The 26,748-nt window shown below is 45.6% G+C and overlaps 1 protein-coding gene across 4 annotated transcripts; it reads right to left on the bottom strand.

Annotated features, from left to right (window-relative positions):
* Positions 1–1,593: 1,593 nt before the first annotated feature.
* SFXN1 (sideroflexin 1) lies at positions 1,594–26,748 on the bottom strand. 4 transcript variants are annotated; one of them, XM_019716208.3, is made up of 11 exons: positions 26,589–26,748; positions 19,747–19,919; positions 14,778–14,948; positions 13,764–13,862; positions 12,514–12,589; positions 11,570–11,655; positions 10,469–10,596; positions 7,896–7,945; positions 5,121–5,170; positions 4,661–4,708; positions 1,594–3,730 (listed from the first exon to the last, which is right to left on the bottom strand). In XM_019716208.3, exons 2-11 carry the CDS (start codon positions 19,908–19,910, stop codon positions 3,634–3,636), a joined length of 969 nt encoding a protein of 322 aa, XP_019571767.1. In that variant the 5' UTR covers positions 19,911–19,919; positions 26,589–26,748; the 3' UTR covers positions 1,594–3,633. The 4 variants fall into 4 exon arrangements, with proteins under 4 accessions (XP_019571767.1, XP_019571770.2, XP_019571768.1 ...); XM_019716211.3 differs by having other exon boundaries at positions 14,778–14,928; positions 26,589–26,705; XM_019716209.3 differs by lacking the exon at positions 26,589–26,748 and adding an exon at positions 24,654–24,791.

Here is a 26,748-nt window from a genome sequence, read left to right as displayed (position 1 = left end):
ATACAAAATGGATTCTTTTCCATGAAAGGAAATTGGAAACATGAGGACACTTTTGCAGATTCCTGGGAAGAGCCCAGGTTGAACCCAAAGACCATTGGCCCCTAAGCTGGTGCCAACGGTTCCAGATGTAGATGCTATGTCCCTACGCATGTCAGCCCTGAACCTGGGTGCTTTCTTGGAATCTGCTGAGGGGGGAATATGCAGCTCCATGGAAAGTTACAAGTGGATCTGAAATAGACCCAGCGAAGCTCAGATCTCTGAGAACACCTGACATGGGGCTGTGTAGCCAGCAATTCTTAAGCTCCGCCGTGTCTCAGGTGTGGGGTGGGGCCCGAGGACTTGCACGCCTCACAAGCTTGGATGCTGCTGGTCTAGGACCACACGGTGAAAACCGAAGGTTTAAATGATACCTTTTAGCCATCAGTACCACCAGATATAACCTTGGTTTCCTTCAGCTTTCAGTGAAATTCTGTATTACAGAGGAAAAACTTGCTTTCATTAGAGTTGTTGACATTTTTTGGACAAGGCTGTCGGTTTGGGTGTCAGGTCTTGGCTCCCGCTCTGGTTTTCCAGGGACCGGGAGCAGCCTTGAGCAGCTACCAGAAGCCCCAGCTTTCTCATCTGTGAGCCTTTCCCTACCTGCCCCATTTAGGTAAAACCTTCATTGTTAGACAATGTAAAGGAATGGATTCAAGCAACTCCATTTAACGTTTTAATCTGATACTTTTAGTGAGGTTGTAAGTCATCGCTGGGGAGGTTGCCGGGGTCCTGAAATCTTACCAATGACATTGGTCTACTAGCATTTTGAGTACTCGTCCAGTGTCTCCAAGACAAATACATATCCGATGTGCAACCATCCATTTGATGTTTACTATGAGCCGGCCAATGAGCGAGCTGCTGTGCAGGGATTATCTCCGCGCGTGAAATTCAATGGTCCTCTCCACACAAACAAAACTGAAGGTCACAGACAAGGTCAGTAGCCCCAGTGCGTCTATTTTATAAGTAAGCACACCCAAGATCGTGCTGGCTGATGCCTCGACCCAAATTCTTGTGTATTTAAATCATTTAAGTGACGAACAGAGTTATGGTATCAAAACATGCAGATACATGACTGAGAAGCTGAAAATGGTTTATCAACATTTCTTATCAAGTCTGTTAATAAGGCACTCCCCAATCTTGGGTTACTTAGATTTTTCTCTATGAACTATGGCAAATGCTAGTTCCCCGGGAGAATATGACAAACGGTATAAAAGCAAATTTTCCTCAGCACCAGGTACCACAATGTTTGTCATCAGGGCCGAAAGCAGCACCATCCCCCCAACCCCCACCCCGCCACGTGCTCATAATTAATGTTCCTGGAATTATCCTGTGTGGGGCTGGGGTGGGCGGTTGCCTCTGTGCCGAAGGGTGTTTCCAAAGGTGGAAGGCTGGGAGCCAAAACTAGAAATATAGTTCCGGCTCAAGGCATAACACAGAAATACCTCTCCATTCGCAGATACTAATGGTACCCTAGTTACGAAGTTTGAATGGAAGGTACCATTCGACTGTGTCATAAAAACTGCATTATCCTGTACATACAAATAAAAGAGAGAATTTATTTTCATTCTGAGTTTATTTAACATTTCATCCAGGTGAATTGAAATAGCACATTGATTCCAACACTGGCAAGACAGAGCTAATACTGAAAAAAAAACTGCCAGTCAGTAAATACGTACAGTCATAATTCATTATATCATGTCAGTAGAACTATGAATAACTATTTACCTTTACAAGCTTATTGCACTTCATGTGAACTTTTCTCTAGAAAAGGTATTTCTAAGAGATCAGCAAAGATTGGTTCATTTGTTCCTTTTTATCAACCACGATGAAATCATAGTTAAAATTTCTTTATAAAAGCATCAAGAGTCGGAAGCTTCCACAAATAATCTTTCAAAAGACACGTCTCCATGTCCATGCCCCTTTTATACAACGCTTTGGCCATAGCTTCCTGGCACATAAAAATTTGTTAGTTCGTCAGTCTTCCAACACTCATTAATTTTTTAGTGAAGGTGAAGAGTCTGACTTGGAACTAGCAGGGAACTGGGGTGAGAATTCTGAGATTCTTGGGGCAGATGGGGTGGGTCCCAAATGCTCTGGTTTCCTTGTTAAAGCACCTTTTAAACACCCCGTAGAGATCTGTCTCGAATTTCAGGCTTTTATCCCTTTTTAGAGAGAAGTGTCTATGGCAACAAAACACATCCGAGGCCAGAATGCATTATGGGGAAGTTATTTTGCTTCAAACGGTTTGAGACAGGAAATCTAAATGGGAAAATTTTGGTGTCATAAAGGAAGGCTCGGAGTGGCCCAAAGCTTCAGACCCATCAATCCTTTCAGAGAAAAGAGAAACACACACACACACACAAGCCACACCAGTTTTTCTTTATGAGGAAATTCAGTCTGGTCACATGGTCAGGAAAAAATCTGCCAAAACTTGTTTCTATATTTTTTTCACGTACAAGTCTCTGGATTACAGCAGACTAGAGTGGTCTACAACCGCCTTGCACATGCCTTTGAACATCTACAGACTTGAAACATAATCTGTTACATTAAATATATGAAATGTGAAACTATTACAGACGATGTAAACAGTGGTCCATGGATTCCTAATTTTCAAACGGGGTGGAATGTAATATACAGCATTCAAGTAAAATTCATTTAGTCACTGATTCACAAACACGTTGTTTCTAGATCTTTCCGAAAGCCAAAGAGATCTATAAAGACGTCGAAAAAAGACGTGTAGGTAGCTAAAACTGCTTTCACTTCTAAAAAATACCCAAATGAACCAGATTCAACCCAGTAATACAGCACCGGCATTGAATATACTTCTAAAACTTGACACTTGTACATTTCAATTATTTGATTATTTTATGTAAATAATGGAATGTGAAGTCAGTAAATATAACATCTTCCTAAGAATCTGAATCAGAATAAATTTAAAAGTCAACCAAAGAAATCCACCAGCAATACGAGGGCACAGAGTTGCTGAGAGCAGGGACGGTCGTCACGCTTGTGAGTTTCGGTCACTTTCGGGAGGTATATCATTGCGTTTTAATCAACTACAAATCCCCAGAATTCATCATCTACTTTGCGTTGCCCACTGCCCAAACTGGAGGCAAACTACCTTTAGTATTTATGGGTCATTTTTTTATAGTTTAGCCTTAGAGTTGTTGTGTTTGGCCAAATCACTACTGAGAGCTCCTTGATTTGAAATAACAATAGGATAAACAGTCAATATCTTAACCGGATTTCCTTTTCACTGACTGATAATCAATACTTATCAAGCATATTCGGAACATCTACTCTCTGCCTAGCAGTGCTTTTTAAAACTCTAGGTGAGGGCTGGGACATTGTCTTTGAGAAAACAATTACTATAAAAGCTACAGGAAGGCTATTTCTGTCAATTATACCATGATTCAAATGTGAGGGAGCCAACAGGTGTCAGGTACCTGTGCTGGACGCAGCAGCCTGACTCTGAACGGCTAATGTGGATCTTTCAGAGGTTTCTGTAATTGGGAGAACCATGTGGAACAGGATTTTCCTCACCAAGGCTACCCCGGGTTTGAGGCTGGTGGGGCAGAGGGCTCTTTCCCTACATCACAGTCCCTTGTTGAAGTACACACGTTGTAACTCAGGATGGGTCTTGCGGATCTCGGCTTGCAACTCGGGCTCCAAGCTTGTCACTGACATGGAGCTGGGAGAAGGGAGAAGGGACAGTTATTCCACGGGCAGAGGTGGGAACTAGGTTCTGCCCTCCCCAAGGGGGGCTTGGCGACAAGCATCAAGGTGATGGAAGGTTCCCACTCCATACGGCTTAATTCCCCGTTTAAGAATGGTGGGGGTCCAAGACAGAAGTGCAAGGATGGGTAAAGGGTGGAGTTGGCGGGACCTGATAAACTTCATTCCAGAACAGAACACTTTATCCAAAACCTACTTTGCGGGCCGAGGGCGTTAGAGACTAGATGTTTGGGACCTGTTGGCCCATGAAGGTCATCACCAAGGCAGAAGCCTAGTAACACTTAACACGAAAGCAAAACAACAGAACAGTGCGTCCGTATGCCTTGATGTGAGACCAGGAGGCAGCTGAAGACCGAGATTTATACAAAGCTGATTCAATGCCTATCAATCCAGTTCTTACATCAAAAGCAGGATTCACGGGCAGCTTGGGATGAAAATGCACAATAAGGCTTTTAAGGCAGAAAACTAAGTAGGAAGAAGGGAAACAGATACACCAGCCACCGAAGCTAAGTGCATATAATTGCTGTCCCTGCGGATGGAACTTAAATTTTAATATGTCTGTATTATGGATGCATTCACCAATGGATTGGATGGCGGTGAACTGTATTTAAATTTTTATAAAAGTAACTTTGCACTAGTTAACCTGACTTACAAAAGAATAAAGCATTTTCAAATGTAAAGGCAGTGGGTAGAAGAAAGGTGGGTAAAGAGAGTTTTGAAATGAAACTGAGGTGTGTGCGAGTTCTGCCTCTAGCTCTTTGGAGACTTGGGCTTTCTTCATGTTTCTGAGTCTCAACTTTTCTACAAATGAAGTGGGGAAACAGCCCCTGCGTCTGGTTTTTAGGATTAAAACTCATGACCATTCCAAGGAATGACAAATACATACCTTTTCTGAGGAAAAAGGGCGCAACACAGAGGTGTAGCAAATACCAAACTTAAAAAACAGAGAGAAAAGACAAATCAGATCATTTTGAAACAGTCAACCTTTCAGATGCTTTTTCTATTATACTTTTCTAACAATCCCCTTTCTTTCTGTCGAGCATTGTCTCGCCTCACAAACATATGCCGTTTGTATCATTTTTATTATGCCAGGGATTGCCAAAATATATATATTTTAAAATCAAACAGATAACAGGAATTTAAAAAGGATCCTGCAAAGAGCCCCAAAAGTAGGCTTTTCTAAAGACAATTTACTTCTAGCTAATTATTGACGGTAAGCTCCAGGCGTGCTGGGATGGTCTCAATTTCAAAACCGTCCCATCTGATCCACCCCACCGCTCCCCTTGCATACGCTGCACATTTATCTATAAAAAACAAGTTAATGATCTCAAAGGAATTCCACTCACCAGAAGCCGACCAAGCCAACTTGGATAGGTGCGTTCATCCATGGGAACCTCTGTGTTGAGAAAGAAATTATTTTGAATACTTTTCATAAAAGCTCTTGGAGACCATTTCTTCTGCAGATTAGCTGGAAGGAAGCTCTCCGCATTACAAGATCCAGATGGACTGTGATTAGTGAAATCTGCGGGGGACGCTGCAAGAAGCGTGTTTGTCCTGACTTCCTGCAGCCCCCCTTGAGCTCTCAGTACATGCACGTGCAGAGACCAGTGGCCCCTCATTTCCCCCCTTGCACATAGAATCTCAGTGATGCTTGGCTGGGTACGGGAGGTGGAGAAATTGCTATTGTTTAGTTCCAGTTTATCTCTTGGCTGGGAGGCTCTAGAACCTGGAGCCAAGGTTGGGAGACAGGCAAACCTGCTCTCAGGTGTCTGCCCTTCCTGGTGGCTCCCCACTGTGGGGGAAGGGCAGGCAGAGCCCAGCTTCTCCAAGCTTTGGTTTCCGTGTATGCCAAATAATCAGAACAGCTTCCTAAAAGCATGTGGGTGAGGATACACCAGGTAACATTCCTAAAGCACCTACGAAGTGCCTGGAATGGAGCAGAAACCCAACACCCGCTCCCCCCCACCCCTTCCCCACATCTTTCCGTTCTTGGTTTTAGTTACTGTCAGTGTGGTTAAAACTGGCTGGCATGAAACGGTTTTGCCTGTTTTTTTGTTTTGTTTTTTTTAATGGGAACGAATGAGTTGGTTGGTGTTTTGCAGAATAAGTAGTTAGATTTTTAGTTTCCAGAATACACAATATAGAGAGCAATGAGATATATGGTTATAGAAACAAGGCCACAGAAATAGCTGCAACCAAGTTGTGAACTGGTTGCAATGAGATCAGCCAACGTAGTTAAGAGTCAATGCAAGCTGTGAAAAGAGCGATCCCAGAGGCTCATGTGCGAGGCGTACCCTGGTCCCCGAGAAGACTCCTCTGGTGAAAGGGTACATCCCACAGGTTAACGTGCAGGGAGAGGCGTGGGCTAGAGAGGAAGGGAGAGATGTAGTCAGGAGGGGACAGACGCACGGAGCTGACGCGGGCAGCCCGCCCCTCACAGAACAGCAGGAAAAGGAAATCCGGGATCTTGGGCAATTGGCTGTCTGATGGTGAAGGATTTTCATGAGATGGCAAATCCTCCCCCACACGCTTCCCAGACATGTGACATCTGCGCATGTCTGGGTGACGGGAAGACAAGCTAAGTACTGAATGGGATCTTGTGAAAGATGACCTCGGGCCCTTACGAGCCCATGAGAGTCATTTCCAATGGACTCTGTCTGCAGCACGCTGGCCAACCTGTTATCTCAGGGGGAACAGGTACCAATTAAAGGCGGACGGTCCTGATGGAAAGGCTGTTGCTAACGACCAGGATCCTGGAGGTTTCTGACTTCGCCCGTGAAACCCAACCTGCGTTGGGTTCTTCTTGGGTGACCTGCGTGTCACCCCTTCTTCTGATTCCTTCTTGGGAACCCCATCCTGCCTAATTCACCCCTACTTCTTAAACAGAACTTCCGAGGGCTTTTGATGACACAGCTTCTAGGGGTCAGGGGTCAGGCGACTGGATTTCCCCTGGGAGTGCTCAATCACCACAGTGCCACTACGGCACATTTCGTATCAACATATAAGACTGCCAGAGGAAGAAGCCCAGGGAACATCATTCTTCCATATGCCCAGTGCTCCCAGGATGAAATATGAGAGTGGGTGCTGCAGTGAGGGTCCCCTTTCCCTCACACAGGGTCGGCACCTCAACGGGTAACAAGCACCGTAAGTCGGCCAGAGGAGGCGCTCACCATTACTGTTTCTTCATAGCACTTTCTTGGCTTATTCTCCTAAGGACGTACTACAGTCAAAGTGTAAGAAGTGTTCCCGTGGTGTGGACCATGGCTTTCCGTCTGGGGCACCCAGGGAGCACACAGGTCAATGAACGTTCCTGTGGGACCTTCAGAATTCTCCCAATCCCTGAAATCGTTCAGGGAGTGTTCGGTCTGCGAACTGTGTCCTTTCTTCAGAGCTGTGTAAGGGCCCCCCCAATGTTCCAGTTCTGTTTCTAAGACCCAGAATAATTCACCCCAACACATCTGCTCCTCCAGTGTGGAGCCTGACCCAGTTCTGGCGGATTTAATGGGGTCCCTTTCCATACAGCATGAGCCAAATAGGTCACCCTGTCCCACTGTCTCCTACTTGTAAGAACGGGCAAGGAAGGAGCAGCAGAGCATCACGGCATTGAATCAGGAAGCTACAGAGACCGCGTGAGATTTCTTGGTTAGTTTCAGACCCGGATGGAGGCAGCTGACAGATTAATAAATTATTAGATACGATCTCCAAAGAGAACTAAACCTGGGCTCTCAATGCAGTGTTTCATGAAGCTACCTCTTCAGATTATCTTCTCCATGTCTGCTTGGCAGTCGGGGCATGGAAACGTGAATGTATCATTCCAAAGGCACACCATCTCGTGCTCACTGCTGCCTCGCTCGGCATCCACTCGACCACTAAGACGAACTGTATAATTGATTTATAACCTCTCAGGAGACAGGGTCTTCGTTTACGAGAGCTTTTTCAAATGTCTGAGATGAGACATCAAATGTTCCTGGAAACATCCTTCTACTGACAGAAGTGTCCGTGTGCCCCTGGCCTTCGTGTCTTTACTCACTGTCTATGGAGGAAATATTCTGTATCGCTGGAAGTCTGAAAGGGAACGGAAAGCACAGAAAGAAGGACATACAGAACTGGGGCTTGCTTACCTTTAGAAAGGCTTTCTTTTCCAACGTGTTCATGATAAACGGAGGGATGGCTGGAAGTAAAGACAGACCCATTTACATCTTTATTTCATGTCTATTTTTACCACCACCACCCCCAACAATTTGACAAAAGGCTTATATCACTTTTAGGCTATTTTCTCACTGGCAGAGTGAAACTGTTTGTAATAATTTCTTGAAATACTGTGTACTGAAAACAATCCACTGTTCCATTCTCTAGATTTTTGAAAAAGAATGTAATGCTCTTTGCCAGCCAGAAAATTCTAAAATCTTGAAGAGATTTAACTTTTCACTTTAAATATCCAACAGCACTGGCATCAGGAACCTTTGCCTCCTGTATCGTAAGATAAATCCAGCCTGCCCCAGGGGCCCCTCCGTGTAGAATAAAGGCTCCTGCCTTCAGTCAGGCAGACCACTTGCTCGCTGGGTGATCCTGGACAAGTCACTTCACTTCTCTGAGCCTCAGTTTTCTGTTTTTCTCATCTATGAAATGGGCAGAAATGCACCAACAGGCTGCGATGCTTAGATGCAATAATGCCCATAAAACGTTGGATAGCGTTAGTTCATTTACTAAACTGTCATGTCAACTACTTCAGTGTGTCAATTACCTCCATAGATCTCACTGGGATAGGAAGATTGTTTCTTCTCTGTGGACCAAATAATGTTTAAAATACTTTGAATATTAGAAAAAATCTGGAAACAGATTTGTTGGGCTGGCTGAACTCCAAGGGGGGGGAAGCTCGTATTTCAAAATGGGAAAGAACCAACCCAGGGTAGAGGCAGGACTGGCCACCTTGACTGTGGCAAATCTGGAAATCTGGGTTCAGCAGGTGTTTTGGGAGGGGGCTCCCCAGCCTCCAGCAGATTAGTGACAGCGTGCCAGTCCCAGACTCAGGGGGCTCAGCCTACATTTCATGTCTCGTTTCCAGTGCACCCCACCCCGCGGTACTCCCCACCGTCTCACGAGGGCACTGAGGGGCTCCTTTGTTAGATCAGTTAGCGGTGGTTAATTCAGACCATCCCAGTTAGCTGGGATGCAAACACGCCATTTTACTGCTCTTTGCAGACAGTGAGTTTTTCACAAACTGAAGGTAAGACCTTCCACCCGCAATATGTTTACGGCTTGCTGGAGGCTCAGGTGACAGTTCGCATTTTTTAGCAATAATGTGTTTTTAGTTAAGGTATGTGCATTGTTTTGTTTTGTTTTTTTCAGACTTAATGCTATTGCGCGCTAATGGATTCTAGTGTCGACATAATCATAATGTGCACTGGGAACCCCCAAAATTCACGTGCCTCGCTTTACTGCCATTCGCTTTATTGCGTCGGTCTGGAGCTGAATCCGCCACTCTCTGAGGTCTACCTGTGATGCTCCCCAAAGCTTTCCCTCGTGTACTTTCCTCCAGCTCTTGCTGCCCACTCTACTTGTCTGCTGATGTGCATTCCCAGGGACAAGCGGAATTTAAAGTCAGCAAAAAACGTTGGTGGGGAAACTTGACAGCAGTTGATGAAGCACGCTTCCTTTGGGAGCTGAGTTAACGGCCAGGTGCTGTGTGCATTTGGGTTGATGCTGAAATGTAGCCTAGTCATTTCTGTTTTGTTTCTGCAAAGAGCACTATGTATCTATCCCAGGCCCTCCGGTTTCTGAGTAAGTCTGCGAACCTTCCATAGGCTGAGGGTAGCTCTAAAAAGCCTTAGGAATAGACCAGAGATTCTCAAAGGAATAAAATACGTGGCTTTTCTGCTTTTGTCACGTTGACGCTAAGACCTGTGGACGGCTGACTAGTAGCTCTGCACACATCTTCATAGCTGCTGGGAGAACCCAGCTTGGTCCGTGTTCCCAGGGGCTCCAGCTGACACAAATAAATCTTCAGCTGAAATTATTCCTACTCAAGAACTCTTGGAAGTTTCCTTTCAATATTCACAAAGATCACATTCGTTCCCTTCAGTTCTCCTTACCTCTCTGGCACTTTCTGAGTCCCGCCCGCCGCCATCTCTTGCTGGAGTACTGGGACAGCTTCCTGACCAGTCTCCAACCATCATTCTGTCCCCGCTTCAGTCGAGCATGCGTGAATGACGCCACCCCCCGCTCAACACCCTCCACGGCTTCCTACCCCACAGGCTGCAAGCCTGGGCTTCAAACACCCGGGGCCCATCCACGTTCTGTCCTCTGGGGCCTCGCTCATTCCATCCCACTGTTCCACCTCCCTCTCCTCCAGCTGCACCTGCCTCCTGGGTGCTTCCAGCTCCCTTGGAAGCTCCTGCTGTTCCGTCCGCCCGGAACATTCAACCCTGATACCCACTTGGCTGTCTCCCTCACCTCTGCCCGGGCCTCGTCCCTCGCCGTCCAGGCTGCGTCCCCCCAAGACCTCCGATCCTCTTTTGCCGTTAGCCCTTATCACCATCTCACATAGTATATATAGTTGTTTAGTTTATTCTCTGCCTCCCCCCTCAGAAAGCCAGTTCCACCAACGGAAGCGTTTTTTGGGTTCACTGATACGTAAACGCTTGTTCGATCTGTATTTGTTGACTAAACAAATGGAAAGCGAAGCTCTACTAACCCATGCCGGGGGCTGCCATGAGGATCCTGGAGACGACCACCTGTGTGATGGCTTGTTTCGCGGCATGTGCCGACTCGCCCAAGCGGTTCCCGTTCTCATCTGTGACAGGAATGCCAACTTTGAGTTCCCTAGAGAGCAAAACACATGCACAGTTCACAGCTGCTTTCATGAAATGGCTAGAAAGAGGACGATCTGTCGGTCAAGTCTCCACTTAAGCCCAGCACCGACTCAAGTGTCATTTTGGCACAAACAAGTCTATTTTTAAATGTCATGAACATGTTTAATCCTTGTGTGATAAGCACAAAAGCAAAATAACAGTAAACTTTGTTAAAAAAAAAAAAAAGGGGGGGGGTAGCATTTTTAATAAAAATATGCCTCAAAGGGTAACTGTGCTAACGTAAGCGATGAGGGTAATTTCTGTGCCTATGTGCAAATCTGAGCAGCCTTCCAAATGAGAGACAGGTATGATACACGGCGTCACGAATAAGCTGACGCTGACACAGGCGTCGCCAGCACATGGTAGTGACACAGGTGTCACCAGCACACGGCCACACTGGATACTTGGTAACTACGGTCACTAATGCCACCATTGTAACTCCTCGCATTACACTGTGTTTCGTTATCCATTCCAAAATGCTTTCTTTCGTTCGTTCTTCTCCTTTAATTTTTGCCAGTTCTAAAAAATACTTCCAAACACATCGATTAATGTTATTTTAAACTGAAAAAGAAAATTCTGGGGGAAAAAAGGACCTGTTTCAAAGGATGCACTGTCTGTGCGTAGACCTTCGCCCAGCCCTGGCGCAGCTAAATCTAAGGTCGAGACATATTCTCTTAAACTTTTCGTTATACAGAAGTAGAAAGAGTTAGGACCCCCATGTCCTCAGCAATTAGCAACTCGGTGGGAAGCTGGTGTCGTCAGTGGCTCCGTCCTCACCCCACCCCACTCCGGATTATCCTAAGTATTCTAAGCAGACCCCAGATCTCATCCAACTTCATCTGTAAATGTCAGAGTAAGTTTGTAAACGTTCCAGCAGAGCCGATTCTTACAAGAGACTTACGACTGTGAAGCCCCAGTCCTGCCTGAAAGCTCGTGTGACTCACCGTTGCCGCATGAGCGGGATGTTGATGCAGTTGGCAGCAGCTACGGCAGCAAAGGGCACGAAGCGGCCTATGAGCGGCGAGACGTGCTGCGGAAGAGAGAATTCCAAACCATCACCTTCCTTTTGCCTGTGTCCCTGAATGGGAGCAGTTCTTTCTTCCTGAACACTGCACAGTCCTATTTGTATAGAAACTCAGGCCGAGAGGACTTTCAAAGCCTGTTTCCTGGTGGTATTTTGTATCTCCCGCCTGGGCGGCGTCTCACTGGGACAGCGAGACTTTGACAGCTTGGTGTGGCTGACGACAGGGCCTCTGGAATCCCAAAGCCTGGCTCCTCCCCCTCCTCAGAGGCGTGGCCTGAGGCCCCTGCCACACACAGCCTCTGGTGGGCTGTTTTGGTGGGTAAGCTTTTAGCACTTAATTTAGTTCTTAAAATACGACTTCACTTATACCTGGGATATAAAACTGAAAGCAACAAACAAACAAACAAAAACTCATAGACATAGACAACAATGTGGTGGTTACCAGAGGGAAAGGGGAGAGGGAAGATGGTAGAAAAGGATAAAACCGGGGGTGGGGGGTGGGGTCACATATGGTGACAGAAGATTTGACTTTGGGTGGTGAACACAATGCAATATACAGATGATGTATTATAGAATTGTACACTTGAAACGTAATTTTATTAATCCATGTCACTCCATTAAATTTACTAAAATTAAAAAAAGAAAAAAACTACAGTGTCAGGCACAGACCAGGGGCGTGGCAGATGTTATGGGTGACATCCCTTCCCAAGCTTATTGGGAGATATAATTAAAATGCAGCCAATGAGAACAAGCATAATAAGAAAGTCTTAGGACTTGAACTGTTTTGAGAAATAACAGAGCGACTCAGAGCCAGGCAGGTGAGAACAAATTCAAAAGCTTGGCTATGGAAATAAAAACCTGTACCTTTGTTAGTGCATTGAGTCCCAGAGCTGTCGCCACAGCACCAGTTGTTGCTGACACATAAGCTGTTCCCAGTTCACTGAAAAGAAAAAGAACAGTACATGTAATAACGTTGTATGTCAGAACACTCCGTTACTTTTTTTAAAAAATGAGGGGGAAATGTGAAAGGCTGTGATTAAGGTCGGAGAGTCCAGAGAACAACCTTCCTTACACCCTACAAGTAGCGGAATCTCGGGAGAAGGCAAGTAGACCCGTAATGCGATTCTTCACATAGAACTTAACTTCAACCCAAACAAGCCAACACATACATAGAATAGGTACGGCTGGGGCGGGGAAGGAAGGGAGCTGAGAATGCAGAAGTGACAAGTGTGGGAAAATACATAAGAGGCTAAACATTTGGGGCACATTTTCTTAAATAAAAGAAAACTACTTTTCAAAGTATTAACATACATACTAAAAGTAAAAATGCAATGCTACCGTTCCTAAAACGGTATCTCACAGTATAAAAATTCTGGAAGTCTCATCTTCGAAATACAACTAACTAGGTCCAAGCAATTCTCTCTTATTTGAAAATACATTTTAATTCAAGGAGTGAATGAAGGAAGGTGCTAAACCACGCTGGCTGTAGACTTCACACCTTTGTTCCGCATGATGACAGTAGAAGAATATGGACTGTCAACAGCAATTTAAATGATAAAACAAAAAAGAAAACAGTGAAGCGTCATCCAAGTTATGCTCAAAGTTTTGGTTAGCTCATCGCTTGGGTCTATCTAAAAATTTTTTTCCGAAAAATTAAAAACCCATTCACTTGCTTTTTGGCTCCAAAGATGACCTATTTTCAAGACAAATCAAATATAAAAGTCCCCTCGACCTCTGCAGAGATCACACTGTTGACGCCACTACTTTCGACGTTGGTATCTGTTTGCACATGCAGGGCAGATGGAGGTACAGCTTGTCACTATGACAGGTCAGCCCTGAGCTGCTGCTGTGTTTTCCGGGGTCTGAGCCCGAGGGCATGGAAGACCTATCTTCCTAGCAGAGCCACGAACAGCGTGAATGATGTGTAAGAAGGCAGGCTGGACGAAACAGTTGTCTTGATAGAAAGGAAAGGACCATTCCTGGGAAAGCTGCTCCCTAATATTCTCAGTGATATAAACAATTTGCACAAATACACTTTTTTAACTAGGAGAGCATCACCACTGGGTCGAATGAACCCTGGAGAAGTACCGAGGGCCGCTACGTCCTCATCTTACTTGACAGTGAGGGGAGCGTCTCCACTTCTGTTGGTGTAATTGACCACGGCATTGAAAGACTGGTTAACCCACTGCCAGAACAGCACCGCCGGCGTGGTCCTGAAACAGAGCGACCGTCACACACCCACCATGGTCACACGCCCGCCATGGTCACACGCCCGCCATGGTCACACGCCCGCCATGGTCACACCCCCGCCGTGGTCACACACCCGCCGTTGTAACACCCCCGCCGTCGTCACACACCCGCCATCATCACACCACCATGGTCACACACCGACTATGGTCACACACCCGCCATCATCACACCACCATGGTCACACACCGACTATGGTCACACACCCGCCATCAAGTGTGGCCCAGCCACTGTGCGGGGCAGAAAGTGTGGACAGCAGCTAACTGGGGAGGAGAAAGGCTGGAGACAGGGATGCTGGGCCAAAGGCTCAGGACCTAGGTGGCTGGGCAGGTTTCTCTCCTCCCTGCTCTCAGTGTCTTCATTCATTAGATGTGGGTGACACCACGCTCATTGGGCAATGGTCAGGATGGAGTTAACTTTACCTTAAATTTGTAGAGAGCTTGGCACTGAGTAGACACTTAATAAATGTTGGGTCCCATTTCTTAGGGGGAAATGAAGCCACTTGTAGGCTGAGCAGTTCTGGTCTCTCCTAACGTCACGTGTAACCTAAATGTCTCTGTCACCTCCACCTTCACCCACCTAGACTTACACGTCTATTGTACGAATGGATTACAAACGGAATCTGCTTACTCTTAGTTATGTTCCTTCTCCATCTCATTTTCTTTTGGGCCTAAGATGGAGGGAAAGTTCAACCTTCTTTTAAACAATAAAGAGAACTCTTCAGCAGAGGGAAAAGGTACAACAGCCCCGTAGACTCACATCTATACAGAATGGAACTCAACGTGGAGTCACCTTTATTTCAGTAATATTATTTGCATACAAAAGTCTACTCTAAGCTTCTGTAATACAAAACCAACTGCTGTTACAGTTCCATAACTTACCTGTAAAATGTCATCATACAACCTGTGATGGTCATGTTCATGGGAACCTGAGCAGACATTCTTCCTATCAAAATCATCTTTTCACCAGTGTCGGGGTGAAAAGCTGAATCGTAGACGTACTTCGCTCTCCATAATTCATTTTCTGTAAGACCTGGAGGAACAATTCCTTGTCTAGGAAAACAACAACAAATAACACAACAATTGCTCATTTCAAATACCTCACCAGCACTCTAGAGACAGGTAGCGGGAAGGTTTTCTAGTTCACACTTACCTCAAACAACTGTACCCAGACAGGGTGGCAAGTCTGGCTCTTACATAGAGTCAGTGAAATGTCAATAATGCAAAGGACAATGACACTTAAAATGAACACTTCAAAGCCACATACCTCAAATTACCTATAATTTGGAACAACAAAAACTTACCTTGTAGAATATGGAAGAAGTCAACTTTGAAAGTCTTTGTTTTAAATGACATATTTAAAAATGTATTTTGAACTCGGCAAACTCTAAAATATTTTTAACCAATTAAGCAAAAACGGTGGCAATCAGGAATATTAATTCATTTTTATATCGACAGTTTAAAAACCCAGGTTATTAATAGAAAGTCTCATTCTTTTTTCTCCTTATCAAAGAAACACATACTCATGTCTAGAAATGTAGACAATACAGAAATTCATTAGAGTAATTAGAATCGTTCAAGCCTTTACATTATTCCTAACTGACTAATTATTTTCTGAGAAATAGATGTATAATTTTGCCTTCCTTTGGGCACCTATCAGGATGTGGCTTTCCTGCTTTGATGTGATAAATTACATTGACAGATGTCCTAAAATCACATCACCTTTGTATTCTTAGAACAAATGCTACTCATTCATGTTTTAAGATAAGGTTGGATTCGATGTGCTGGTATTTTATTTTGGATCTCGGCATGGATAATTTATGAGATGGGCCATTGCTTTCTTTCAAGTGTAACTTTGTCATGTAGAGTATCAGGGTTGCAGATGAATTAGGACACATCTCCTTTTCTCCTACGCTCCCATAACATTAAAAAACAATGGAATATGCTTTATTATGGTATAATGTAAATACAATAAAAGCCAGTAAGTATACAATTTGATGAGTTTTGAAAAATGGACACAGTGGTGTAACCATCTCCAGAGTCACGTTACAGAACGTTTTCATCTCCCCAGTGATTCCCTCAGGCAATGCGTTGGGAGTCATTCCACTTCCGGGCACCCTGCGTACTGCTTTCTAGCACGACAGTGCCCCTCTGAGAATGTCAGGCACATGCAGTCACACGGTGAGCACCACTTCATGGCCATCTCCACGTCAGGTAACACTTTGGGAGGCATCTTTGTCGCTGTCTCCGTAGCTGGTTAATCGCTGTGTCGCATTCCATTCCAGGAATGAACCTCCGTTACTGATCAGTTCTCTCTTCAGCTACGCGAGTAGGTACCAAGTGCTATCTCATGTGGCTTTCATTTGCATTTCCTTAGCAACTACTGATACTGACCATCTTCCCATGTGCTTATTTGCTATTCCCGTGTTATCTTTGGTAAAGTGCCGTCACTCTACTCAAGTCTTTAGACCATTTAAAAAAATTGGGTGGGAATTGAGAGGTCTTTTACATCTTCTGGACATAAATCCTTGAGGAGATACCATTTTGAAAATATTTTCTTCCAGTCTGTGAATTGCATTTTTGTTTTCTAAACCATGGTGGCGACTTGATTGTTCATGCTTAGGTCCTACCTAAGAAATCTTTGCCTATGCCAAAATCATAAAGATTTTCTCCTGTTTTCTTGTAGAAGTTTTGTAGTGTTAGTTTGTATATTTAGGTCTAGCATTCATTTCAAGTTAAACTTTGTCTATGGTGTGAGATAAGGATCGATATTCATTTTTTATATGAAGGTCCAATTATTCCAGAACAATTCATTGAACAGAATATCCTTTGTCAGTTGAATTATTTTGGCACCTTTATATAAAATCAACTGAGTCTGTTCGAGTCTATTTCAGGATTCTCTATTCTGTCCCATTGATCTATGTCTATCCTTACACCAATGCTATATTATCTTATCTCTAGAGCTTTCTAGTAAGTCTTGAAATCAGGTAGTGTGAGTCCCTCAACTTGTTCTTTTTTCCAAATTGTTTTGAACAGTCCAGCTCTCTTCTATTCCCATATGCATCTTAGATGTAGCTTGGCAATTTCTACAAAAATCTCTGCTGAGATTTAGATGATTACATTCAATCTACGTATCAATTTGGGAAGAGATAACATTTTAAAATGATTGGGTCCTCCAATCCATGAACTGTATCTCTCTCTCCATTTAAAGTGCTTAAAGCAGTACTGACACAAACAAGTGCTATGCAGCAGTTGCTATTTTTCTTTTTAATTATTTTGTGTTGCTCTTTATTTTTCTTTACGCCTACACAATGTTTTATAACTAGAAGTGCACCAAATATTTCTACTTTAACAGGTTTCAATATTCATCCCTAGTCTGTTTACATTATGGCTTCCTTATTTTTTATTTTTTAAGTTGTGGTAGAATCTGGGTAACACAAAATTTACCATTTTAACCATTTTTAAGCGTCCAGTTCCGTGGCATTAAGTACATTGACACTGCTGTGCCACCATCACCACTGCCATCTCCAGAACTTTCTCATCTTCCCCAAATGGAAACTCCTCATTCTCTCCTCCCCCAGCCCCTGGCAACCACAATTCTGTTTTCTGTCTCTATGGATTTGTCTACTCTAGGGACCTTGTATAAGTGGAATCGTACACTATTTGTCCTTTTGTGACTGGCTTACTCACTTAGCATCGTGTTTTCAAGGTTCATCCACGTTGTGGCATGCGTCTATTCTGATGAATTTCCTTCCTTTTCAAGGCTGAATAGTGTTCTGTTATATGTAGAGACCACATTTTGCTTATCCATTCATCTTCATTGGTCCATGAACCCTTGGGTTGCTTCTACCTTTCGGCTATAGTGAATAATGGTGCTATGAGTAAGGGTGTACAAATATCTGTTTAAGACCATGTTTTCAATTCTTTGGGGTAAATACCCAGAAGCAGAATTTCTGAATCATATGGTCGTTCTATTTTTAATTGTTTGAGGAACCTCCACATACTATGGGTTTCTTATTTTTTAACTCAATTTTGCTATATCTCTCAATCACTCAAGAAGGATTTATTAGAAACTTACTTTTGATGCTATTACATATTTTTCTGTTGCCTTTGTAAATAAGATAATCTGGTATAGATTCCTGGGTCACAGTGCTTTCTCCTGAAATCTTTGTTTCACTGTCTTCTGGCATTCAGTGTACAGATGAAAAGACTGAGAACTCTTTGACATTTTTTCTTTTTTAATAACTTTTCCCCCTGTTCTTGGATGCTGATGGAATTTTTTAAAGTTTCTTTGCAGAAAAAAAAAATGCAAGTGCAAGTCTCTTTAATTTGTAGGTGTGTTTTTCCTCAGGGGGATTCCTTTCTTTTATATACTTAGTATAACTTCTTTTGCATTTTTCTGTTTCTTCTTTAGAAGCATCAATTTGCTCTCCATTCTCTATTCCCCTTAAATAGTATATATTTTTTCACATTCTCATATAATTTTTTCACTTTCACATATAATTTTTAACCATTTCTCGTATTATCAGGAGATGACAAACTACAGCCCATGGCCTGTTTCTGAATGGTCTGTGAACTCAGAATAGTTTTCACACTTTTAAAGGGTCATTAAAAATAAAAAGCAACCAAAAAGGAGACAGAATGCATGGCCTGGCCTGCAAAGCCTCATATATTTACCTTCTGGCCCTTTGCAGTAAAAGGTTGCCCAGCTCTGATCCCCTTCCTTGGAGAGCGTCTCAGGCTTATTTTCTGCATCTGTTTCTCCCCTTTCACCATGTGGTTGCTGTCGTTGGTTTCACAGCTACCACTGCGTCCAGTGAGGGTTTTACTTTACTCTTACAGGTTTCGGTTCTTTGCAGTCTTCCCGGTATCTTCTTTTCAGCTCTTCTAGCTGTCTTTTCACATCAACCTCTCCTCTTTTTACGGCTTTTGTTCCACATTCACGGAACATTTACTTTCGTGAATTTCTGCTGTCTTCCTCTGCCTCATCCTTCCTTTCTCTCTCTCAGGCTCCATCAGGCCCTGATTTCAGGGTACTCCCTCTCCCTGCTTGCTGGCACGGGGTTGATGTGGCCAGACCCAGTGTTCGACAACAAAGATTACAGACTGCCCTTGGTTTCCTTCCTAACTACCTTCCTGGCAGCAAATAACTCTTTTACATGTGTTACGTGTTTACCTTTTTTAAAGGATTATTAATAAAAAAACAAAATCCAAACCTCCAAAACTAAGAAAAATATGGTGCAGAAACCCTTCGTGATCCACAAAGCCTGAAATGGTTCTCTCATGGTCTTTTATGGAGAAAGCTGTGACCACAGCTGGGGACTATCTGTCTTCTCTCACCTCCTGCCTGGCTCTCCCATCTGATGGAGAGCACCCCAGACCTGCAAACCCTACCACAGCATCCTTCCTGCCTGAGCTCCACTGCTGGTGCTCATTCACTGGGGCTTTATCTCATAAGCAACCAGCCTACCCTCCTTCTTGGCAATTTGCCTTCTGCATGATGCCATCTCCATCTGGGCAGAAAGGTGCTGGGGTGGCTATGGATGCAGGCGGTGACTGTATTGGAGAGGAAGGCAGGGCGCCATGCACAGGGGAACTCACAAGTTGGTACGTCTGAGTTGGAGGAAGGGCTGTCTTATTTTCAGGTTATTCTGAACCGTGGACATCTGTGTTAAGGGTCAGCAATGGCAGATAAAACACGTCTTTCTGGGTCTATTTTTTTTTTTTTTTTTTTTTGTAAAAAGGAATCCATTGCAAAAACCAGTTGTAAAATCACTAAGTGAGGGTTTAGCGACAACAGGCGAACACAATGCCCTGTGGTTAAGCCAAAAAGCACAATCACTAATGTTACCTGTAATCGTGCACGATTTTTCTTGCATTCTCTAGTTGTTCGTTGGTTAATAGGATATTCCTGGGATCAGTCACAGTGAAGAAATGATTGGCTCGTCCAACAAAAGTGCTTTGATCCCATCGAGGTTCTCTGATGTTGATGTTTGGTGGGAGTTCTCCAGACATCGTCTTGGACTAGGGAGGGTCCAAAAGACAGGTCCAGTTAAGACTTACAATGACGCTACCCATTTAGAAACTGTATCGTCTCACTAATCTGCAAGTAGAGACGTATGTATAGTCCTATTCACCAAAATAATTTTGCTCTAAGTAGCAGAAAGCTCTAAATCCAAAGCTAACTTTGCCCATAAATCTCAATTGGTCTTAACCAACTTTCAATAATTTCCCACATAGTTCTCTTTATAAGTCCATGGTATTTCATCATTCCTTACTCTTGGAAACCTAGAAATACTCTAGAGAAAACAGAAATAGAAAAAGTTAAAAATAATATCAACAGTAATAAGGTTTCATGTTTGAAACTTTTGTCCTGGGTGAAACAATCAACGTCAACCAACCACTGCATTCCGGTTGAACTCAATTTATTTCTACCAGTAAAGAGACTAAATCACCGTCATAGGCAGGGAGTGAAGTCCCTGGGGTGGAGGGGGGGCAAAGGAAGGGATTTGGTGCCCTTGCAGACGGCTTTCCGCGGAAAGAGCACAGAGGTCCCCGGCTTGGAGTCCCGGACTTGCCCCGACCTGCCGGCCACGCCTCAACAAAGGTTGAAATTGGTCAAAGATCAGATCCCTTTTCAGAGAGGTGGTCTTAAGTACCTCATACTTCTGACAGTATTTCATGATATTGAATGGTGACCGTTGTTAAGTAACAAGTCAGTTGAGTAAATGTGAAGATCTAATTGGCTTTATTAAACCATTCATGAACCCAGTAGCATCCCATCTGGCAAGGGTAGAGCAGCTCCAAGGAGCGGTACAAAGCCAAAGACATTTATAGGCAGAAGGGTGGGGGATGAGGAAAGAAAGGATCAACTCATCTTCTCTGGGGGCTGGAAAGGACGCTGTGTAGCAGATGACCTATGTGCTAACCAGAAAATTCCAGCCTGACCAGCTAGGATCACATTCCTGGGGAAGGTCACACCGGCAATTAGGTCCGATATCAAGTTTTGGTCTGGTGTCCTGGGCTTAGCCCAAGGGATTTCATTTTGGACCCGCTGCTTCTTTCCAACACAGTTTTACAGCAGGTGTTTCTCAACTAAGAATTTCTGCCTAGTCGGCCGGGGAAGTGGTACTGTGGCCCAGCTTCACAGTGTTACTGGGGACAACATGAATGATCGTGAAGCCACAGTGGGTCAACGGAAAGTTTCAGAGAACCGGCTATCTATGTTCCCAGGCAGATGTGGCAGGGTTAAGGAACAATGCCATAACTCAAAGGGACAGACTGTACAGGACACCAAAGAATGTGGTCAGGAAAGGGCAAGCGAGCTCATTAGCTTTACAATTCCAGAAGCAAGTGGAAGGTGCCACCGAGGGAGTCAGAAACATCAGGGGGGAGGCTGTTCTCTCGGCCGCATTTACCCGATGCTCTGACAGCTGTGCAGGACCGGAGACAGCTTCAGAAATTCAGAGAGGCTGCGAAAGAGAGCCAGGAACACACAGCCAGCGATGGACGAAGTGAAGAGCGTCCCCAGAGCAGCTTACTGCTCGGTTACCAACGGGTTTAATCATTGCACATGGTCAACAGCAAAACGTTATGGTTTACACAGCATATGGGCCGATTTCTGATTTTCAACAAGTTCAGTTTTCATGATCTGAAGAAATGATGGAATGGGGGTGTACAGGAGCCAAAGAGGCGGTGAGATTCCAGATCAGAGACATTAGGAGGAAATGACTGGTAGAAGGAGGTCTCTCTGATAATTAAGTAAGGCAGACCTCTATATAGATACTTGGATTTTTATTTTTTTAAATTACAAATTGAAGGTTTGTGGCAACCTTGCATGGAGCAAGTCTGGGGGCACCATTTTTCCAACAGCATCTGCTCACTTTGTGTCTCTGTGTCACGTTTTGGTAATTCTCGCAATATTTCAAACTTTCTCATTCTTATGGTATTTGTTATGAAGAGCTGTGATCAGTGATCTTTGGTATTATTATTGTAACTATTTTGGGGCACCACAAACCACACAGGATTGTGAACTTAATAAATGTGTGTGTGCTGACGGCTCTGCAGACTGGCCGGCCCCCGCTGTCCCTCTGCTGTCCCTCTCCTCCGGCCTCCCTATTCCCTGAGACACAACAAGACTGAAATTGGATCCATCGATAACTTACAATGTCCTCTAAGTGTTCAAGTGAAAGGAAGAGTAGAAGGTCTCTCACTTTAACTCAAAAGCTAGAAATGATAGCTTAACCGACTGGTTTAAGAGTTGTGAGTGAGCTGGGACTTTTCCCCAGTCAGTATTTAAATTATATCACAATCGTCACGAGCCATTCTGGGAAGGCTCGAGCGCCTCCCTGTCAGTTTAGAGGTCACACCGTCAGTGTGCAGCCTTTGCAGGGTGAGGCCCACCCGCTGACCTCGCCGCCGGCGCCACCTCCCACCACACAGAAGCCTTGGGGGCTGCTTAGCAGTCTGCTCCAATCAGGCAACGGTGATCTGTTTAGTTTCCAAACAAGTTTCCGGAACCAGCTGGTGAGCGGAACTGGCATTCCTGCTCCACGCCGCACCTCCCTCACTGCCCCGTAATTCGGAGTCTTGGATGGAGGTGATGAGGGAAGGGGTGTGCAATGGAGCCGACACATCTGAGTTCAAATCCCAGCCCCACCCACAACTCTGTGACCTCGAATACATTGTCCCACTGCTCCAAGTTCCTGTGTCTTTATCAGCAAAGTTACGAGACAGCCTGACAATAACCACTGACGTTTAATGACCACTATTCTAGGAGCTTGCCCCGTAGGAGCCCATCCATCCCTCCTAACAGTCCCTTTACAAGGGCGGTTAGCTAACTGGCTCGAGTCAGTGGGTGCCAGAAGGTGAACCTAAGTTGTCTCGCTCCAGAAGGTCGGCTCCCTGGAGAGGTGGTTGTGACCAGAAAAGCATCTCCCTAGAAATCCTGATTCAATAGAGCCGAGATGGGGCCTAGGAATCTGATTTTTAAGAAGTCTACCAGGGGTACCCCATGATTAGTTAAGTTTGGGAAACGCTATGCTTGGAAGAATATAAAAATTCCAAATAATAACCAAATAAATAATAACCAAATGCCCTGCTAGTTAAGGGAAGAGTCTTACCCCCTTGCGGGGGCAACATACATATTTAGGTGACTCCATGGCGATTCACGTTGGCGGCTGGGCCTTCTCCTTCTGTAAGGTTCCCAGTTTCCATTGAGGGCTCCCGGCCCTTGGCCCTGTGCCCTGAGTGCCTGCCCTGATGCCCCACGGCATCAGAACTGGACTGTAACTACCGCAATCTGGACTGGAGTCCTGATTCCCCGCTGGCATGTCACTGGGTGAGTCACTCCCATCTCTGAGTCTCTATTTTCTTATCTGGAAGATGGGATCAGAGTTGGCTCGCAGAGGTGGTGGGAACAGCAAGCTGAAGTGTACACCAGGCTTTATGAACCCTGAGTCATTGTGAGGGGCCAAACAAAAGTAGGATCATTGCTAACAGGCCAGGTCTCCATGAGGCAGTGGCTACTGGTGGGAGTGGGGGTGGGGGTGGGAGGGGTGAGGGGAGAATATAAAGGAGCTTTGCCGCTGGGCAGCCCCCAAAAAGACGATCAGAAGTGTCTACGAAAAAGACCTTTTCTCTAAGATAAACTTTATTTCAAACTTTTAGCTACATGCCAAGAAACCGCTTACCACCAGAAAAAAAGAATTGTCCCAAATTTCATAGAAAACAAGTTAGCATGGAATGTGCTTCATCAGGCGCCTCATAACAAAGACCTTCCATCCTGGCTAACGATTAACAACGATAATTAAGGAATTAAACTGGATACTTGTTAGTTCAAACCACTGTGGTTTTGGAGCTAAGGAGTCCGGTTGCCCTGGTGATTTAGTTAGGGCCAGGCAGGACATGACTGAGGACCCCTTACGTGCCAGACCCTGGGTTTGCCATGCGTTATTAGACTGCTCAATCCTCATTTCAGCGTTTCACAAAATTTCCCCTATTTTGTAGAGTTCCTCAGAGAAATCAACGCCATGCCCCAGACAACAAAGGCTGGAAGTGGCGGTTCTTTATTCCACAATCCTCACCCTTGGGGGCCAGAGGTGACGTGTCTGTAAGGCAGTCTCACTAACTCAGGAAGTCTGAACAGCAAATTCACTTCTCTGTCTGCCTTTGAGCCGCACACAGCATTCCTTCTTATGGGCATCGCCACCCAGGAGGTCAAGTTATAGACCAGAAAGTTGAACCCTGTGTAAATTATTATGATCTTTCAAAAGGCATTTGCACTCAGCATGGCTTTCTGTTGCACCCGCACCTCTGTTCCAGGGCTGTCTGTATGGGGACTTGGGTCCTGTCCCCTAATCAGGAAGATGTGGAGAAGCACTGCCTTCTGCCCGTCTCCCCCCATCCCCCTTCCCAGCCACAGCCAGTGACAATACGATCCTTATTCATGGTCCAGTCCTAAGACCAACTTTGGGTTTGGGTTTCTTAATCAATGTCTTAGGATGGGTGAAGGTCTTCCATTAAAAAAAACAAAAATCCTGTTGGTTTCTACTTGAGGTGGTGGCATCAGCCTGTAAAAATGATGAAATACTAACAATCTGTAATATGTCAGACATATTCAGTTAAGTAATTTACCCACTTCAAAGAATCAACTCACAGATTATATGTTCTATATTCTAACTTAATTTTTCACTTCCTAGGCGAACTTTCCTAGTCAGTTTTTTTTTCTTTTTTTACTTACTGCTGCTGATTTCTTACCTTTAACCCCAAGTGAAGGGTTCCACCCGTGATTATACTCCAATTAAGTGCATCAGTCACTGTGTGCACAGGAGGATGTAGATGTCATATTTCATTCTAAGGCATCAGAGAGCAAAGAGGGTGGACGGTGGATCTAAAGGTCACTGTGCTCTGGTTGTCCTCTCCGCTTCCTTTAGCGGAAGTGAGGAGGGGGAAGGGACGTCCCCTCCCAGCTGGCACCTTTCCATACTCATCCACATGGGATTTCAGAAGATTTTTACAGAATATTAAGAGCATTCTAAATAGTTCACTGACGTGGAATTATAGCCAGCCTGTGCTATACAGGTTCCTCTCTGACAACTGCAACCACAGAAGCTGTCCCTTTCCTGAAGGCCCATGGGGCCCAAAAGCCTGCACACTCCATCTAACCTTTGCATACATACTTAGAGCAATTATATATGGTAGAGAGCTGGGTAGGAACGGACAGATCTCTCCAAAACCATCACTTTTGCAAAGCTAGACACCTGCAGTCCTGAGGAGAGAAGGGACTTGCGGGAGATCCCAGAACTTGTGGAACTTCCTCTCACGCTCCCAGAGTTCCCTCTCATCTTGTATGTTTCATATGTCAAGTCAGTCCAGCACCGTAAGAGCTGCAAAGCCCCCTTACTTATCCACATACCCCCCTTGCACCCGTTATTACAATGCCTGGCACACGGAAGGAAGAAGCTCGGTAAACTGGGGGCGGACAAAGGAAGAGAAAAATGAGAGGCCCCCAAGTCAAAATCTAGAAGGCGAGGCAGAGGAGAGATCAGGACTTTGAGAAAAGCACAGACAAAATGCCAGGGGGCTCAGAAGGCAGCTGCCCGTGGAGTGGTTAAGTGCCTGGGTCTGAAGTCACTCTGAGCTAGGCTTTCTCTTTCAGACACTCAACAAATATTCAGTGAGGGTCCACCTGGTGCAGGCAACGCTGGGTGCACAGGATAGATGAGTGGGCAAGACAAACAGGCCTGATCACAAGGAGGGAATAAAGCAAGCAAGTAAACACACTCTCCATTTCAATTGCTAATACTGGCTATTAAAGGAAAAAGGGGAAATCTAACAAAGGATGTGTACATGAAGGGGGCAATTTTAGACAATACAGCCAAGGGAAAGCATCTGTGAGGGAACATTTAAACTGAGCTTCGGATGGTCTTGCTCTACACATGGCCAGCTGTGTGACCTTGAGCAGATCACTCAGCCTCTCTGAACCCCAGCTTTCTCATCTGGATTATGAAGGCAATGCCAAGTACCTCCTAGGCTGGAGGACTGTGAAGAAGAGGCACCTAAATCACCCGCGCATACTTAGCAGATAATGTGGTTAGTGTCCTTCTGGCAAAGTTGGAGACCTGTGACACGAGGGAAAGTGCAGGAGAGCACAGAAATGCGAGGTCCGCCCAGGGCCACGACCATTGCCCATCTGTTATAGACAGCGCGTTCTGGGACCGGTCCACGTGGCTTCTGACCCCCAGCCCTGCTCTGCGCCAGGAGAGGCCAAGAGCTAGCAGGAGCGTGAGGGGCGTGGGGTCGGTGCCACCTGGTCACGTTAGCATTCGCTCGCGCCCGTGTGTGCGGTGGCCTGACCCCGCGGCAGCCATCTTGGGTGTCCTCGCTGCGGCGAGTTTCGTCACGCTGCCGCGGGGGACAGCGTGGCAGGGCGCGTGCGGGCGCGGATGGGTGCGCCCCCTCCCATTGGGGAGCTCAGCGGGAGCTCAGGCTGCTGGAGTTGCGGACCTGTCAGGCAGCGGGGTGGCAAGGCCCCCAAGGTCCTGGGCACGGCAAGGGGACTTCTGATCTCCGAAACCCGGGGTGTCCCTGCAGCCGGCACGCTGCGCGCGTCCCCGCCCGAGCCCGCGCCCCTCCACCAGGCTCTCCGCGCGTTTCCCACCCATCGCGTCCGCGCCCGCAGCCGCGACTCACCGCTCCCCCCGGGCCGCCGCGCGCCGCTGCTCGCAGGACAAACTTGGCACCGCCTCTGCCGCCACCGGAAGAGCTTCTCCCGCCACGGCGGTCCCGCGCGCCGCCGCCGCCCGGAGCGCGCCCTCGGTGCGCGTCCCCGCGCGGAGCCCCGAGGCCGGGC

The sequence above is a fragment of the Rhinolophus sinicus genome, chromosome 5, assembly GCF_057876585.1.
Source record: "Rhinolophus sinicus isolate RSI-liver-muscle chromosome 5, RSI-T2T, whole genome shotgun sequence".
Classification (NCBI taxonomy): Eukaryota; Metazoa; Chordata; class Mammalia; order Chiroptera; family Rhinolophidae; genus Rhinolophus; species Rhinolophus sinicus.
This window is presented reverse-complemented; position numbering and strand designations above follow the sequence as displayed.

What these genes read in the sequence shown, in the direction of transcription:
- SFXN1 (XM_019716208.3), bottom strand. Translation starts at nt 19,910, where the DNA reads ATGTCTGGAGAACTCCCACCAAACATCAACATCAGAGAACCTCGATGG. An exon ending in GACTCAATGCACTAACAAAG is followed by an intron (nt 11,656 to 12,513) that starts GTACAGGTTTTT and finishes TCTCTTCCGCAG; the next exon opens with CACGTCTCGCCGCTCATAGG. An exon ending in CATGGCAGCCCCCGGCATGG is followed by an intron (nt 7,946 to 10,468) that starts GTTAGTAGAGCT and finishes CTTTACTTCCAG; the next exon opens with CCATCCCTCCGTTTATCATG.